General features: G+C 36.4%; 1 protein-coding gene across 1 annotated transcript in view; it reads right to left on the bottom strand.

Moving 5' to 3' along the window:
- Positions 1 to 6,348, bottom strand: part of SCAF8 (SR-related CTD-associated factor 8) — a 33,039-nt gene extending 26,691 nt beyond the window's left edge. The window contains 4 exon segments of the mRNA XM_010187403.1: positions 16 to 121; positions 1,602 to 1,763; positions 4,728 to 4,772; positions 6,268 to 6,348. Coding sequence (XP_010185705.1) covers positions 16 to 121; positions 1,602 to 1,763; positions 4,728 to 4,772; positions 6,268 to 6,306 — 352 coding nt within the window. The 5' untranslated portion in view covers positions 6,307 to 6,348.
- Positions 6,349 to 13,232: the final 6,884 nt, after the last annotated feature.

Here is a 13,232-nt window from a genome sequence, read left to right as displayed (position 1 = left end):
CAAGGACGGGGGCACAAACGGGGGGAGAAATTCCTCCTGCCATATCCAAGAGAGGCTGAATAATTTCACTCTTGAACACATTATTCTTCTGCCATAAATTTAGAACTCTAACAATTTTACTCTAAAATGAAGAAAGAATAACAAAAGACCTGAGTAATTCTTATCTTTCTTGTTATTATAAATTATGGAATTCTTAACTAGTAATGTCAATCTGTCTACAGTGAAGAACCTTTATGTTTACAAGCAGTAAGAACTGTAAGAACAGTTATTCTGGGTCACACCAAAGATTTCTCATCTGTGAACCAGAGGCTGGCTCTACACAACAGTAAAGACAAACTACGCACTTAGTGACATATGCACTTAGTGAAATATATTAAAACAAAAGAAATGTATCTGGCTCTTTTGTACCTTTACTCTTGGAAGACAGTATAGAAGGAAAATTATTTTAAGAAAGCATTTTAAAGCATTACTAATAATTAAAACAGGGAATAACTAGTCTCCTAAACTTTTACAGTCAACATAAATGAATGCAATTCTGATCTAGCTATGAACCAAAATTATTTATGTCCCCTGAAAAATGGGCATATATTAATAAAACTGCTAAATACTTTTATTAAAAGCAGCTCAATATTTTGCAAGCTCTCTTTATGAAGTCAGAAATTTAACAGTTTAAACTGGAACACAATTCCCTCCCTAATGAAATTACACAGTAATACTACAAATGTGGACCATGGGGAAAGAAAAATAAAAATTAAGACCTCATACAATTCCATTACATGTAACTCATTGCTCAGCTCGCATTTCTATTCCACTGTATTCATTTGCTCACAGATGTTTTCTTTTCTAAGCTTCACTTCTACTGAAAGGCAAGATTTTGTTTTATTTTGAAAAGATGGACAGAAACATATGTGATAGAAAAAGACACCTTGCTTATATGGAGGGGAAAAAAGTTAGTTGTATTATAAAGGGCAGAAAGTACTTCACAGAATCTTGTGTTTGCTGTCACAAAGAATGGTTTAGTTATTATTTAGTTATACCTCTGCTACTTCCAGGCAAGCTATTAAAAAGGCAATTTTGTAGTGATCTTGACTACTGTAGTCCAAGGGAAGAGCTGAACTATTGGGTCAAACTATTCAAGTTAGGCCTTATTCTGCTCTTGGTTGATTCAGTACCAAAGGAGAACTTTGAAGATACTTGGCTGTTTTTCTGTGGCTCCTTCAGTCCACAACACAACTAGCTTGTACTGAAGATACTGTTACCAAAAAAAGATATTGCTCTCTTATTTTCTCACTGAATAGGGGAAGAAGACAATAATGACTGAAACTCCCTGTCCTACCACATGCTCGCTTACTTCTTTTCCCATCAAAATATATTAACTCAAATCCATCCATTCCTCCTGAAAACCTTTCCAAAATTTGAATGAATCTAATTGGGTGTGTCTTCCTCCATCGCTACACTGAGACAAGCAATAAAAATACATACATCTAAATGTGTAAGTCTATAATTAGATCCACTTTAGCAAGCAGAAACTGAGATAAAAGCCTTTATTCTTTATAGATAACATACTAAAAATTGTTTTAACTAGAAAAATCTGTAAGTACCTTGTCATCTCCAGGACAACGGTACAAGTTCTGGAAAGTGCTGATGATGTTATTGCTGAATCTTGGAGCAAATACATCCTTTTCTTGTCCAAACTGATGCCGGGACTGTCTCACAATGGAGTCAATGACATACAGACCAGGTACCTTGTATTCTGGTTTGCACTACAAAGAACGATAATATATATATGAAAATAATATATGAAAAATAATAAAAATAAATAATGGCAGAGCATATATGAACAGTCCTCTAGTTTTTAAATGGATAAAAAGTATTACTAAAATGTTCTTTATTCAACAAATTGTCTTCAAAAATGAAACTCAGAACTAGCTAATCTTTAATGTTAAAACCATTACATCTATATGCTTTCTGCAAATAAGTAAACAGTTTGAAATCAATTTCCTACTACTACTTCCTAGCTATTAAAATTAGTACACAAATAGCATATCTTTTTAAAATGCACAAATCTGTTTTAAGAGAACCTCATAAAACATGACTAAATTCTGAAGAGTACATTGGGACTAGCTGTAAATAGAATTCAAAATATTTTTGTCTTTCTTCATGATCAAAGTCAGTATTAATTAGTAATTAGTGCGTTGTATATCCTCCCACTGCCAGAACAGAAGCATATTTATGGAGTGTCATGGTTTAATCCCAGCTGGCAACTAAGCACCACACAGCTGCTTGCTCACTCCCCCATCCCAGTGGGATGGGGAGGAGAACTCATGACATTATATGGTATGGAACATCACTTCAGCCAGTTTGGATCAGCTGTCCTGGCTATGCTCTCTCCCAGCTTTCTGTATACCTCCTCGGTCAGCAGAGCACAGGAAGCTGAAAAGTCCTTGAATTGGTATAAGCACGACTTAGCAACAACTAAAACATCAGTGAGTTATCAACATTGTTTTCATATTAAATCTATAACACAGCAATATACCAGCGACTTATGAAGAAAATTAACTATCCCAGCTGAAACTGAAACCAGGACAATGTGGACATCTTCATAATCTCTAATACAGTGCCAAACAAACTCTTCAGACTACTACTTTTACTACAGCCTAGATTTAAACCTCCTGTTTTGAAAAGTGCTGATTTGCTAACATTTGTAAACTTGATAAAGCATCTGTTTAGGCTTTAAACATGGTCAGTGTATTTAAGTATGGCATTCTTCATTTTTAAGAACAGATGCGCATTATCAAACTTAAAATCTAATTGGATATAATACACTGCCTTCAGTGAATCACAATGTATCATAGCTACTGAAATTTCAGCAAAATTATTATAGGAAGAGCATTCTGCATACAGAACAGACAGGTCAACAACTTCTCACAATATTTAAATTAATAAAATCCACAGGTATTTAATAACAAATCTCAGTAAATATGTTAGGTGGCGTATTTAAAAACATGGCACATATAGAAAGCAAAGTTGGTAATTAATATAACAGATCATAAAAAATGAAAGACTAAAATGCAAGTAAAAAATTAAATAAAGAATAATTACAACTGGAGCAGTAAGCCTGTGTATCCTTAACCTCAGATAAGACAGCTTTTACACTACTAATATTCATACGTTTTCTCAGTAAGTCTAAGTAATAAGATATTTTGATTACTCAAGGAAATTATGCAAGTCTTGCTCTCACAGTGGCATATCCTTACAGGTATGAAATGTGGTCATTTGACACTTGAGGCAATGTTTTGCCAGAGAATAAAAGTCAACCAAAATGACAACGGATCAGTGAGCTAAGTGTCACAATGCCTCTGAATACAGAGCTGCCAATCACAGCTACTGCAATTAAAAAGCAGTACTTGGAACTCAAGCAATTCTGGATTAACTTCGGGACATGAAAGTGCCAAGTGCTACTGACCAGAGACAGGAAAGATATACACCTGCACTCATCCTCCCGAGTCCATCTGTAGAATTAAAGAGGGATCAGAGGATACTGATTCCTTTTCTTACAGGTGGAAGAAGTCAAAGGTAATGAATGCCTCAAAAGACAACTATTTGACAAAACACTAGCAGTGATGGTAAAGTATATTACTAGTCTTTACTATTGCTATTAAACATACATATGACACCTTTTCCACATAGGACTGATATCCTAGTACCTAGACAATTAATTCACGGACTGAGACAGTTAAAAACACCAGGCTGAAGCTGAATCCCTTTACACTCTCCAACCACTGCCAAAAGGCACTGCAGCATACACTGGGCACCAAGGAATAAAAGCTAATGAGGAAAACAGGTTACTGGCACAGAGCAATCTAGACTGCTACATAAAAAGAACAGCAGAAGAAAAACTGCATCTAACACTGCAACATTAACAGACTTCTCCAGCCTGCTTGACAAACTAAAAAGGCAATTTCTGCCAAAAGGAGAAGAAATTTAGTACCAAAATGAAAAATCCGGTACAAACCAGACAAGGAGGAAAGAGTCACAAATTGGAACCCATGCATCTCCAACTGGAGGTAAAATGCAGTTTTACCCAAGAATAATTAACTGTTGCAAGAAAACAAAATGCAGTAAAATTCTTTGTTATTCAAAACCTTTAAATTAGTACCGCGTCTTCCCAAAAAGTAATTCCAGTCTAGCTATACAAACATTATTTTGTTTTAAATTACTAGCAGGAACCACTGACTGAAATACTACATCTCCTGCTACACAAAAGATGAAGCTGAACGGCCACCTTCCCTTCAGCTTTACAATCTCTAAGGAAAACTAGGCAGAAAAGCAAAAGCAACAGTCACTCGCCAGACCACTGTAAATGCTTTTGCTGTTAGCTGTTCACATGGGCTACACTGACTGCCTCTTTTAACATCAAGTGAATACATACAGAAGTAGTCCTAAAGCAGCATCCACAGTCATTGAAAACAAAGAATATTGTAAAATACAATAAAGATCATTGTAAACTACAAAATGATAACAAAGTATTTGTGTTTCTGCATCATGGGTTATGATCACCGATTACTAGCAGAAATTGAATGTAACTAAAAACTGAAATAAACTAATGTGTGATAAAAATATTAACCCATATGTGTACCTAAAACCCAATGGTCTTCAATACTCTAATCCAAAATGAAGATTTTTTATTTTTCAGTGCTAACACAAAATACCGGTGACCGACTTACCTTCTGAATGAATTTCTCAACGCTCTGGACAACGTGCTTGTAGAACTGGAAAATAAAGTAGTATGTAAATACAGGAGAAAATCTGAAGATATACATACTTGTTCAAGTCATGTAATACTGACAGTAAAACCAAAATTAGAAACTTTGGTTGATTGACCAGCAAACCAGTATCTATGTGTGAGCATGCTGTCTTCCTTACATTTAACAAAATATAAAAAAGTTAATCTCACTTCTTCTTGCATTCTGAAGGTTTTTGATACTGGATTTTTGTTAATAACATGTGCTTATTTAGTAAGAATTGTTCCTTCAAAAACATATGGTTATTTCACTGTTCACGACTGATGATGTTAGATTAATGTTACTAAGCACAGCACTTCTCTATTTCATTTATTTTCCAAGTGTTCACTTTAATAACCTAAAAACATGAGTATAAGACAGCCTTGTATCATCTACGGAATACTTTTTCTTTAAAATTGGCCTGTTGTTTTTCTCTCACATATCATCACATTGGCTCTATATCATCTTAACTGCTCTAGACGATTAAATGTTATTTCAATAAGAGTGGATGCAGGATTTCCAAGTTAAATACATGACAAAACATCTTTGTACCATCTAATTGTTTAATTTATAGACCCATTTACTATCACTTGTTTATGTCCAATACAAGTTTTTAGCATTTTTATTATACTGAAAATAGATTTTAGTTTACACAGACTTCTCTAATTTAAGAATGCCAGTGAATTTTATTCTTCTGTGACCAAATTGCGTTCTCTCCAAATTACCCAAAATACCAATATGAATTTCATTGTCTGAAAATCTGTCATTCTCAGCAGATGAATGTAGATAGGAAGAGCCTAAGTTTATGGCTTTTTTTGCTTTTATCCTATCCTGTTTTTTACCTCTCCAGTGTTCACTGAGTTTCCATTTGTTTTAATGCTTAACACTAATAGCATACTAATTTCCTCCATTTTTCAGTACTGTTTTCAGCTGCTCCATTGCTGTTTGGCTATTAGTTTTACTTTGTGGCAAGAAAAGTCTTTAATTAGTGTACTAAAGCTAAATCTTAAGAACAATTTGTATCCAAGCAAGACAAAAAATAAAATCTATTAACACCACCCATGAAAAGGTATGCTAGGAATTTATAAAAACTAAATAAACCTTAGACAATTCTATTGATTCAAAGGCACATATTCCTTTCTTTTTGAGGGGGATGGGGAATTGTAGTTTTATATTTATTCATCTGTTCTCAGGTGATATCAGTGTTTCCTTTTTAAACTGAAGAAAAAACAACCTTTCAGACCTGACTGAAGAGCCACGTTGATACCATTCTCTCTCATGTATGACAACCAGCAAATGAAAGTCACAAAAGAATTAAGCCTTCTGCTGCACTCCTGAAAGTCCCACATTTGATCATAACTTGGCAATTGTACACACAACAATGGAGATGGGAAGTTCTGAAGGAAGTTCTTTAAGCTATTCAGTTATTTTGACACAGATGAGAAATGGAAAGGAAGTCAGAGTAAGTTAGCCAACTTCTTACCTTTATAGCCTTGATTGCTGCCTTGGTGATCTGTGTCATTTTAGCTTTTGAAATGGGTGGCTTATAATCATTCAGCGAGTACAACTGTCAAAACAAACAAAAAACCCCAGTTATCAGAAATATTCTCCAGTTGTAAGCAGTACAAAAATACGTCATTTTTCCACAAGAACATGCCACTTTTAATTTTCGTTGGATTTTAAGTATATGTTACACCAGAAAAGGCATCTCCATTTAAGAAAAAATGGAAAAGCCCAATAAAATGTAATGTAAGATCCAAAATGCTTAAAAGAGAAGTTCTTTCTTGGCAATGGTCAGTATAGGACTAGTTTTACTAGGACTAAGTACAGCAGACACCTGTAGGCGAAGTTACAAAGGAAATATATACAATATGCCAATATGGTAGCTCTCCTTAATTTTTTTTTTCTAGGGCAAAAAAAAAAAAAGCTATAATTGACTACCTTTATGTAAGCATAACAGAAGCTTAACCAAACACTATGTTCATTATCATATGCCTGCTGAATCAAATCCTTTTTTTCCATTAAACAAAAAAATCCAGCCCAGTAAGAACAAGCACTTAGCAATTTTGCCACTTAAAACAGGAGATTCGGAAAAAAGTATAGACTTACTTAATTCACTGCATTAACTCGGAGAAAAAATATATCAAAAGTGAAAAAAAAAGCTTAAGTAAAGCTTAAAGAAAAGAATTTAAGTAAAAATCCAGCTGGATTCTCAATTTTAAACACAGCTTTGTAACTTCATTAACGTCTAACCTCCAAAACAGCCACAGTACACAGCTAGAGTTTTGCAACAATTTTCTCCCAGGATGCAGTAACAACTCCATTCCTTTCAGTAGCACATATACCTCCTAGCAATCCAGCATGACAGACATTAATCTGAAATTTGCTATATAGTGAAAGCTGTACTTGAACTAACTTCATAGCTATGACTGATAGGTGATAATTGGAAACCACTCCTTCCTTCACACCGAGTCAGGACTTCATCATCCAAGGCTATTTACTTGCTGTGAAACCCTCCAATTATTCACAATATATGGCTTTGAACAAAACGCTTCTCTCTTCTCTCCTTCAACCCTAAGTGTTAACAGATAAGCGACTGTCTAGTATTTCCTGCTTTCATAAAAAGACCAGATTCATAATGCCAAACCAGTTTTAAGGATATGCTTGACTTCACTTACATTGTATTTTTGTTTACAACACATGTTTAGTAGCACATTACCTCAAAAATAGAGCCCTAATAATGCAAATAACCATCCATAGACAGGTTTTTATTTTCTTTCTGAAGACACAAAAAATTGGATTTTTTTCCATAAAATGGTCACTGAAGCAGAAACAAAGCCAAAAGACCCTTTTCCTCCCCTGCTTCACACTCTGAGCATTGCAATTTATTGAACTAGATTAATATCCATACAGATATTAACAGTACCTTTAACTTCCCAAGATTCAAGCAATTTTTGGCAAACAACCAGCTCAGAAAACATGATTCAGAATTGTTTACATTTAACAAAGTAAAATGTAACAGTAAACAGGACCACACAGTGGAAAGGATTAGACAATCTTAGCTATAGGTCATGCTCCCCAAGTTGTTTATTGCACTGAATCTAACAAGTAGATATTCGTCAATTGTATCCGAGTTTACAAGAGAAAAGGATTTCTTTTCCCTAAAAACATGAGATGCTTTTTTCTATCCTTTCCTGTCAAAAACAGGAAGTTTTAACTATAACTTTGTGCAGCTATCAAAAGAAACTGAAAAAGATTGGTTGTCCAAGCATAAGTATCTGTCCTCTCAGCTTGAAAGGATTTCCATTACAACAGTGAAATTATAACCAGTTCACAGCTAGATATCCACTTTTAAATCAACTGCTACTACTTCCCACTAATGCTAATTGCTGTTGCAAAATATTCTGAATTAATGATGCGCTTCTTATAGAACAAAAAGCAATACATATCTAGAATTTAAATATGTAAAATACTCTTCAACACCACAGGGAAAAGGAAGAAAAAAGGAAGAAAATCAAGAGTCTCCAATCAGTTTCTTCTCTGTTTTATACTCATAGTTCATTGCTCAACTTCCAGTTACTCACAGGTGATTTACCAGAGTGTGGGTCACTCATCCTGGCTTCTGGCCTGGCTGGCTGTGGTGCAACTGCAGCTAAACTACTTCTGGGGCCACAACATTTTCAGAAACATTTTGCTTACGTTTGGGCAGTGCCTTAACAGAGGCAGTTGGGGTGTTCCTGGTCAGCACCCTCAAAGCCCAAAATACTAGTAAACGCAATTCACAGATATGTGAGCAAATGTGACATCAGTTGAGATTCAAGAAGCCACCTTGCAAATCTGAAAACAGACCCAGAAGAGACAGGAACAGCAGGTCCTTCACCTATGACATACACAGCTATAAGGAGGCAGAACTGCTGACTCACATAGATATGGCCAGGACCACACCTGACCAGTCCATCAGCTTTGACATGATTAGGGAGGGGAAAGAAAAAAAAAAGGGACAGGACAGTTCAAAGCATCAGGAAAGCTACAACACAGTGCTGGGAAACATTGGAAGAGTTGCACACAACTAATTCTGAAGCGTCATCTGCGTGCAGCCAGGTATCTTAGCACTACACATGCAAAATACACCAAAAATCAACAGGATAATTTGGGTTGCGACTAGCACACCGTTACTTTACTCCAGGTAGCAGAGACAAATTTAGCACTTTTGGACCTGGACCTATGCCAGGTCTTAACAGCTGTTTAAAGGAAAACATATTTTATTTCCTATAAATCCATTTTGTATTAAAAGTACATTTATTTGGAAAACTGGTGATTTAGGTCTATCACTGCATGGCAGAAGTCCGAAGTAGCAGCATTTGTACAAGGGACAAAGTGAGGACCCAGTATGAAATACAGACTTGCAATTTTCCAACATTCAATGCAAGACTTGCTTTTGAAAAAAAAAAATAAAAATTCAAGTTTCACTTACAAAATTAAGAAATGCAACATTTCTTATAATTTAACTCAATCTTTGAGTATTAAACAGAATTTAACCACACCAAACATAGACATCCCCAGCATAGTTAAATCCAAATGAAAGAAGGCCAAAAAACACATCACTTCTCTGAATACAGATATCCTAACATGCACAAACATCTTCCTGAATACCTATTGACAGCACACGTGTTCTTAGCTCTATCTTCAGCAAATTCATACATTACATTTATTAACAGCCAACCTGGACTCCCTCTATGCTTAGAATCATCCAGTTCCAACCCCCCTGCCATAGGCAGGGACACCTCTCACCAGACCATGCTGCTCAAGGCCCCATCCAACCTGGCACTGAACACTTCCAGGGAGGGGGCATCCACAACTTCTCTGGGCAGCCTGTTCCAGTGCCTCACTACTCTCATTGTAAAGAATTTCTTCCTACTATCTAATTTCAACCTATTGCCTTTTAGTTTTAAACCATTACCCCTTGTCCTAGTAAAGTCTCTTGGCATCTTTCTTACAAACCTCCTTTAAGTATTGAATGGCCTCAACAAGGTCTCCCTGAAGCTCTCCCTTCTCCAGGCTGAACAATCCCAACTCTTTCAACTATTCTTCATTAGGAGAGATGTTCCATCCCTCTGATCATCTTCCTGGCTCTCCTCTAGACCCTCTCAGTCCCTCAAGGGTACTGACTGCACCACTCAGCTTGGTGACTTCTGCAAACTTGTTGAGGGCACATTCAATCCCACTATGTCATTAATAAAGAAATTAAATAACATCAGTCCAAATACGGGCCCCTGAGACACCCCACTTGTTACTGATCTCCATTTGGACATTGAGCCATTAACTGCAACTCTCTGGATGCTGCCATCCAGGCAGCCAATTCCTTATCCGTCAAATAGTTCATTAAACCAATTTGCTCTACTGCTAGGCTGGCTAGAGAAGCAAGACTTTGTTGCCATTCTAGTAATGAAAACTTTTTCATTTAGCATAGATGATTTTTAAGACAGTAGGCATTCAAAGAAATCAGATATTCTTGACATCTACTTAAAGGAAAATAACTGCAATTTATTCAGGATTATAAAATATGAAAATAAAGAGTTATTAAAAAAAAACCAACCACCAAACAAGAAACCCAAACCAAACAAAAAAAAACCCTAAAAAAACCTTGTCCTTACATTCTGGCTCATTTTTTCCTGTATGCACTTTTGTACAAATGCTTAGCCAAAACTATTTGGTACAATTTCCTGATCATGCTTTTGTAAGCCTTTCATGCTCATTGGCAGAAGATAACTGCTTACCTTCACATAAAAGAAGCCTTTAAAAAAACTAGGAAAAAATGGTAACATGGCTAAATAGTAAGGGGTCAGGGAAACAATCTGAAGTAAAATTATGTATTTTAGAAAATCAGAAGTGGTATCCAAAGGAGGGGAGAAGTGACCATAAGCTCTAACTGGCAGCATACATGTTAAAAATAAAGCAACCAAGTTTAAGAAACAAACAGGAAAAAGCATAAAAACCAGCCATTTTCAGAAGAGCAGAGTAGCAGATCTATTAGAGTGCTCCTCCAGAATAAACAGCACATAAAGAAGGACTCATAGGAGATAAAGTCCTACAGAAAAAGAACCCTCCCCTTCTCTTTTTAGATGTACACACTAAGGAAAAACCATGGAGACTTCCCATACCAGAATCTTTTTCAGAATCCTCAGGTGTGTTTATAAAGAAGGTAAAGAACAAGCTCACAATGTGAAAAAAAACCAGAGTGCTAGAACAGAACTCAAGAACAAGAGAACTGGTAGCTGTGATTCACGAATTCTCACTTAAAAACTACCTCGGTCTCATAGCTTTAAGAGACTGAAAAAGCAACATTAATTTCTAACAAGCGTTCAGGGGTGAATTAGGAAAAAATGGATCAGTTAGGCTCAATGTTCGCACCAGAAAAGTTTCTATAAATTACTCGAGAAAAGAGTTAGTAGGCACACAGCCGATTTCATGCAGCTGTTCTAAGGAAAAGTCACATCTCTGTCCATTGTCCTTCTCTGAAAGACTCTGCTCATGAGCACACTGAGAAACCACTGATACAGTCCACCTGGACTACCAAAGGACATACCAAAGATCTCTCACAAAAGGCTCCAGAGAAACTAAGTTCTCCCAAACAGGCCTTTGCATGACAAATAACCTGACCAGGTATTCCTTAAAGACAGCCAGCAATTTAAATAGTCATTTTGTTCATAGTATTTCTACTATTTCTAAGTCACGATAGAGTCCCACTTGTGCAGGGAACTGCACCTGTGCCGTCACATAGAATCTGGACAGGACAAAACTCAAAAGCTGCAGAGGAATATCAGTGACACTAATGAGTAATCAAAAGGCAAACAAATCAACCACGGGTACACATGAAATAGTGGACACTGGCTTTGAAGCTGACTATCGCCATTCAGGAAAATGATCTGCTGATACACAAGACATTTATGAAGCATCAGCTCAAAGAGTAAATCAGAAAAATCTCAGTAGTAAATATAGCAGGCAGACTTTGAAAACCACAACATTATTTAGGCAACTGTACTAACCTACAGGGTACTTAACCTCTCGATACTTCTGAGATTTCTGCCCTGACCTCTAATCTCCAAGGCTGGCATGAAATCATCAGCAATAATGAAAACTATGGAGAAGCTTTTAATTGAAGAACAAAGGTGGCTAGGACTCTTCAGCCCACAAAGAGCATTACTAAGTTAATGGCTGATGTCAATACAATCTGAGTAGTGGAGAACAGTTACGAAGGATAGGACTGGAGGAGCACACCAAATGAAATAAGCAGGGAGCAAGTGAAAGCCAGGCTGGTGAACGTGGCCCCAGATGCCTGATGTGGTGTTACTCAGTCTGAAAGGGCAGCTCTGGCTGCCTTGGAGGAACCTGACTCACTCCTGAACGGTTACCACCAACTTGCTATGTCTGTGCTCAGATACCACAATGAAACACACCCACTCTTTTAAATAACTGTATGCAATACAGTTAGCTATTTGTATGCTAGTATAAAATGCAGCTCTCAGTTTAAAAGAACTTATTCAAATGAAGTTTGAGCCGTGTCACATCAGGCAGCTTCATCTTCCCCCACAATAAGAATACAGTTCATTTAAGAGAGTTGAAAGTGAAACACCATAATCTTCAAGTGGCAGACAAAATCAGAAGTTTCAGAGGTTTTAAAGCATGCTAGTCACATTTACAAGCTGAAGAAGAAAGCAAAGGAGCAGACACATAAACCATTATGCAAACTTCAAAAAACATGCTTTACAGCTGAGCTACCACATGATTCTGTGAATTATGAAGAAAATCTGCCTAATTCCATTCACTAGCCATTTACCTGCTCTTCGGATAACCATCAACTCATATGAAACACTTGTCCAAAAAAAAAAAAAAAATTAAATCAGTATTTCTTTATGCATCTGATCACTATTGATAGATATCTGACCACCAACGAAACCTGTTTTATCTGGCTATTTTCATAAGTTCACAGTTGGAAGGATTTGCATAGTGAAAGTATTTGCATCATTTCTTGTGTGAAAAACCGGCACGTACAGAAACTTGCTACTGAAATCTGAGGCACTGCTGTAGGAAGCACCACAGTTTTGAGTCTTTTAAAAATGTACACTAAAAGAATAAAAATTTATCTCCAAATACTGCACATCTATCACCAGCTGACAATATACACACGTAACAAAATCCAATTCAAAAAACACCTTATACGTTGTTGGATCAATTTATTTTTCCCATTCACTTAGTAATTGATTTTGCACCAGAAAGTAGAATGAATATGCTAATCTAATCAAAACCAATATTAACCTCCCATTAATTATCCTAATATCTAAGGTGGAGAAGCAGTCTCCTGGTGTTCGCCCAGAAAAGAGCACTGCTGCAGAGAACCAAGAGTCATTCTGACACAAAGGCTCTCATGAGCAAAGCCACCACAACACA

This window comes from Mesitornis unicolor, unplaced genomic scaffold (assembly GCF_000695765.1).
Source record: "Mesitornis unicolor isolate BGI_N332 unplaced genomic scaffold, ASM69576v1 scaffold22806, whole genome shotgun sequence".
Lineage (NCBI taxonomy): Eukaryota > Metazoa > Chordata > Aves > Mesitornithiformes > Mesitornithidae > Mesitornis > Mesitornis unicolor.
Note: the sequence above shows the minus strand (reverse complement) of the source record. Positions and strands in the feature narration are given on the sequence as shown.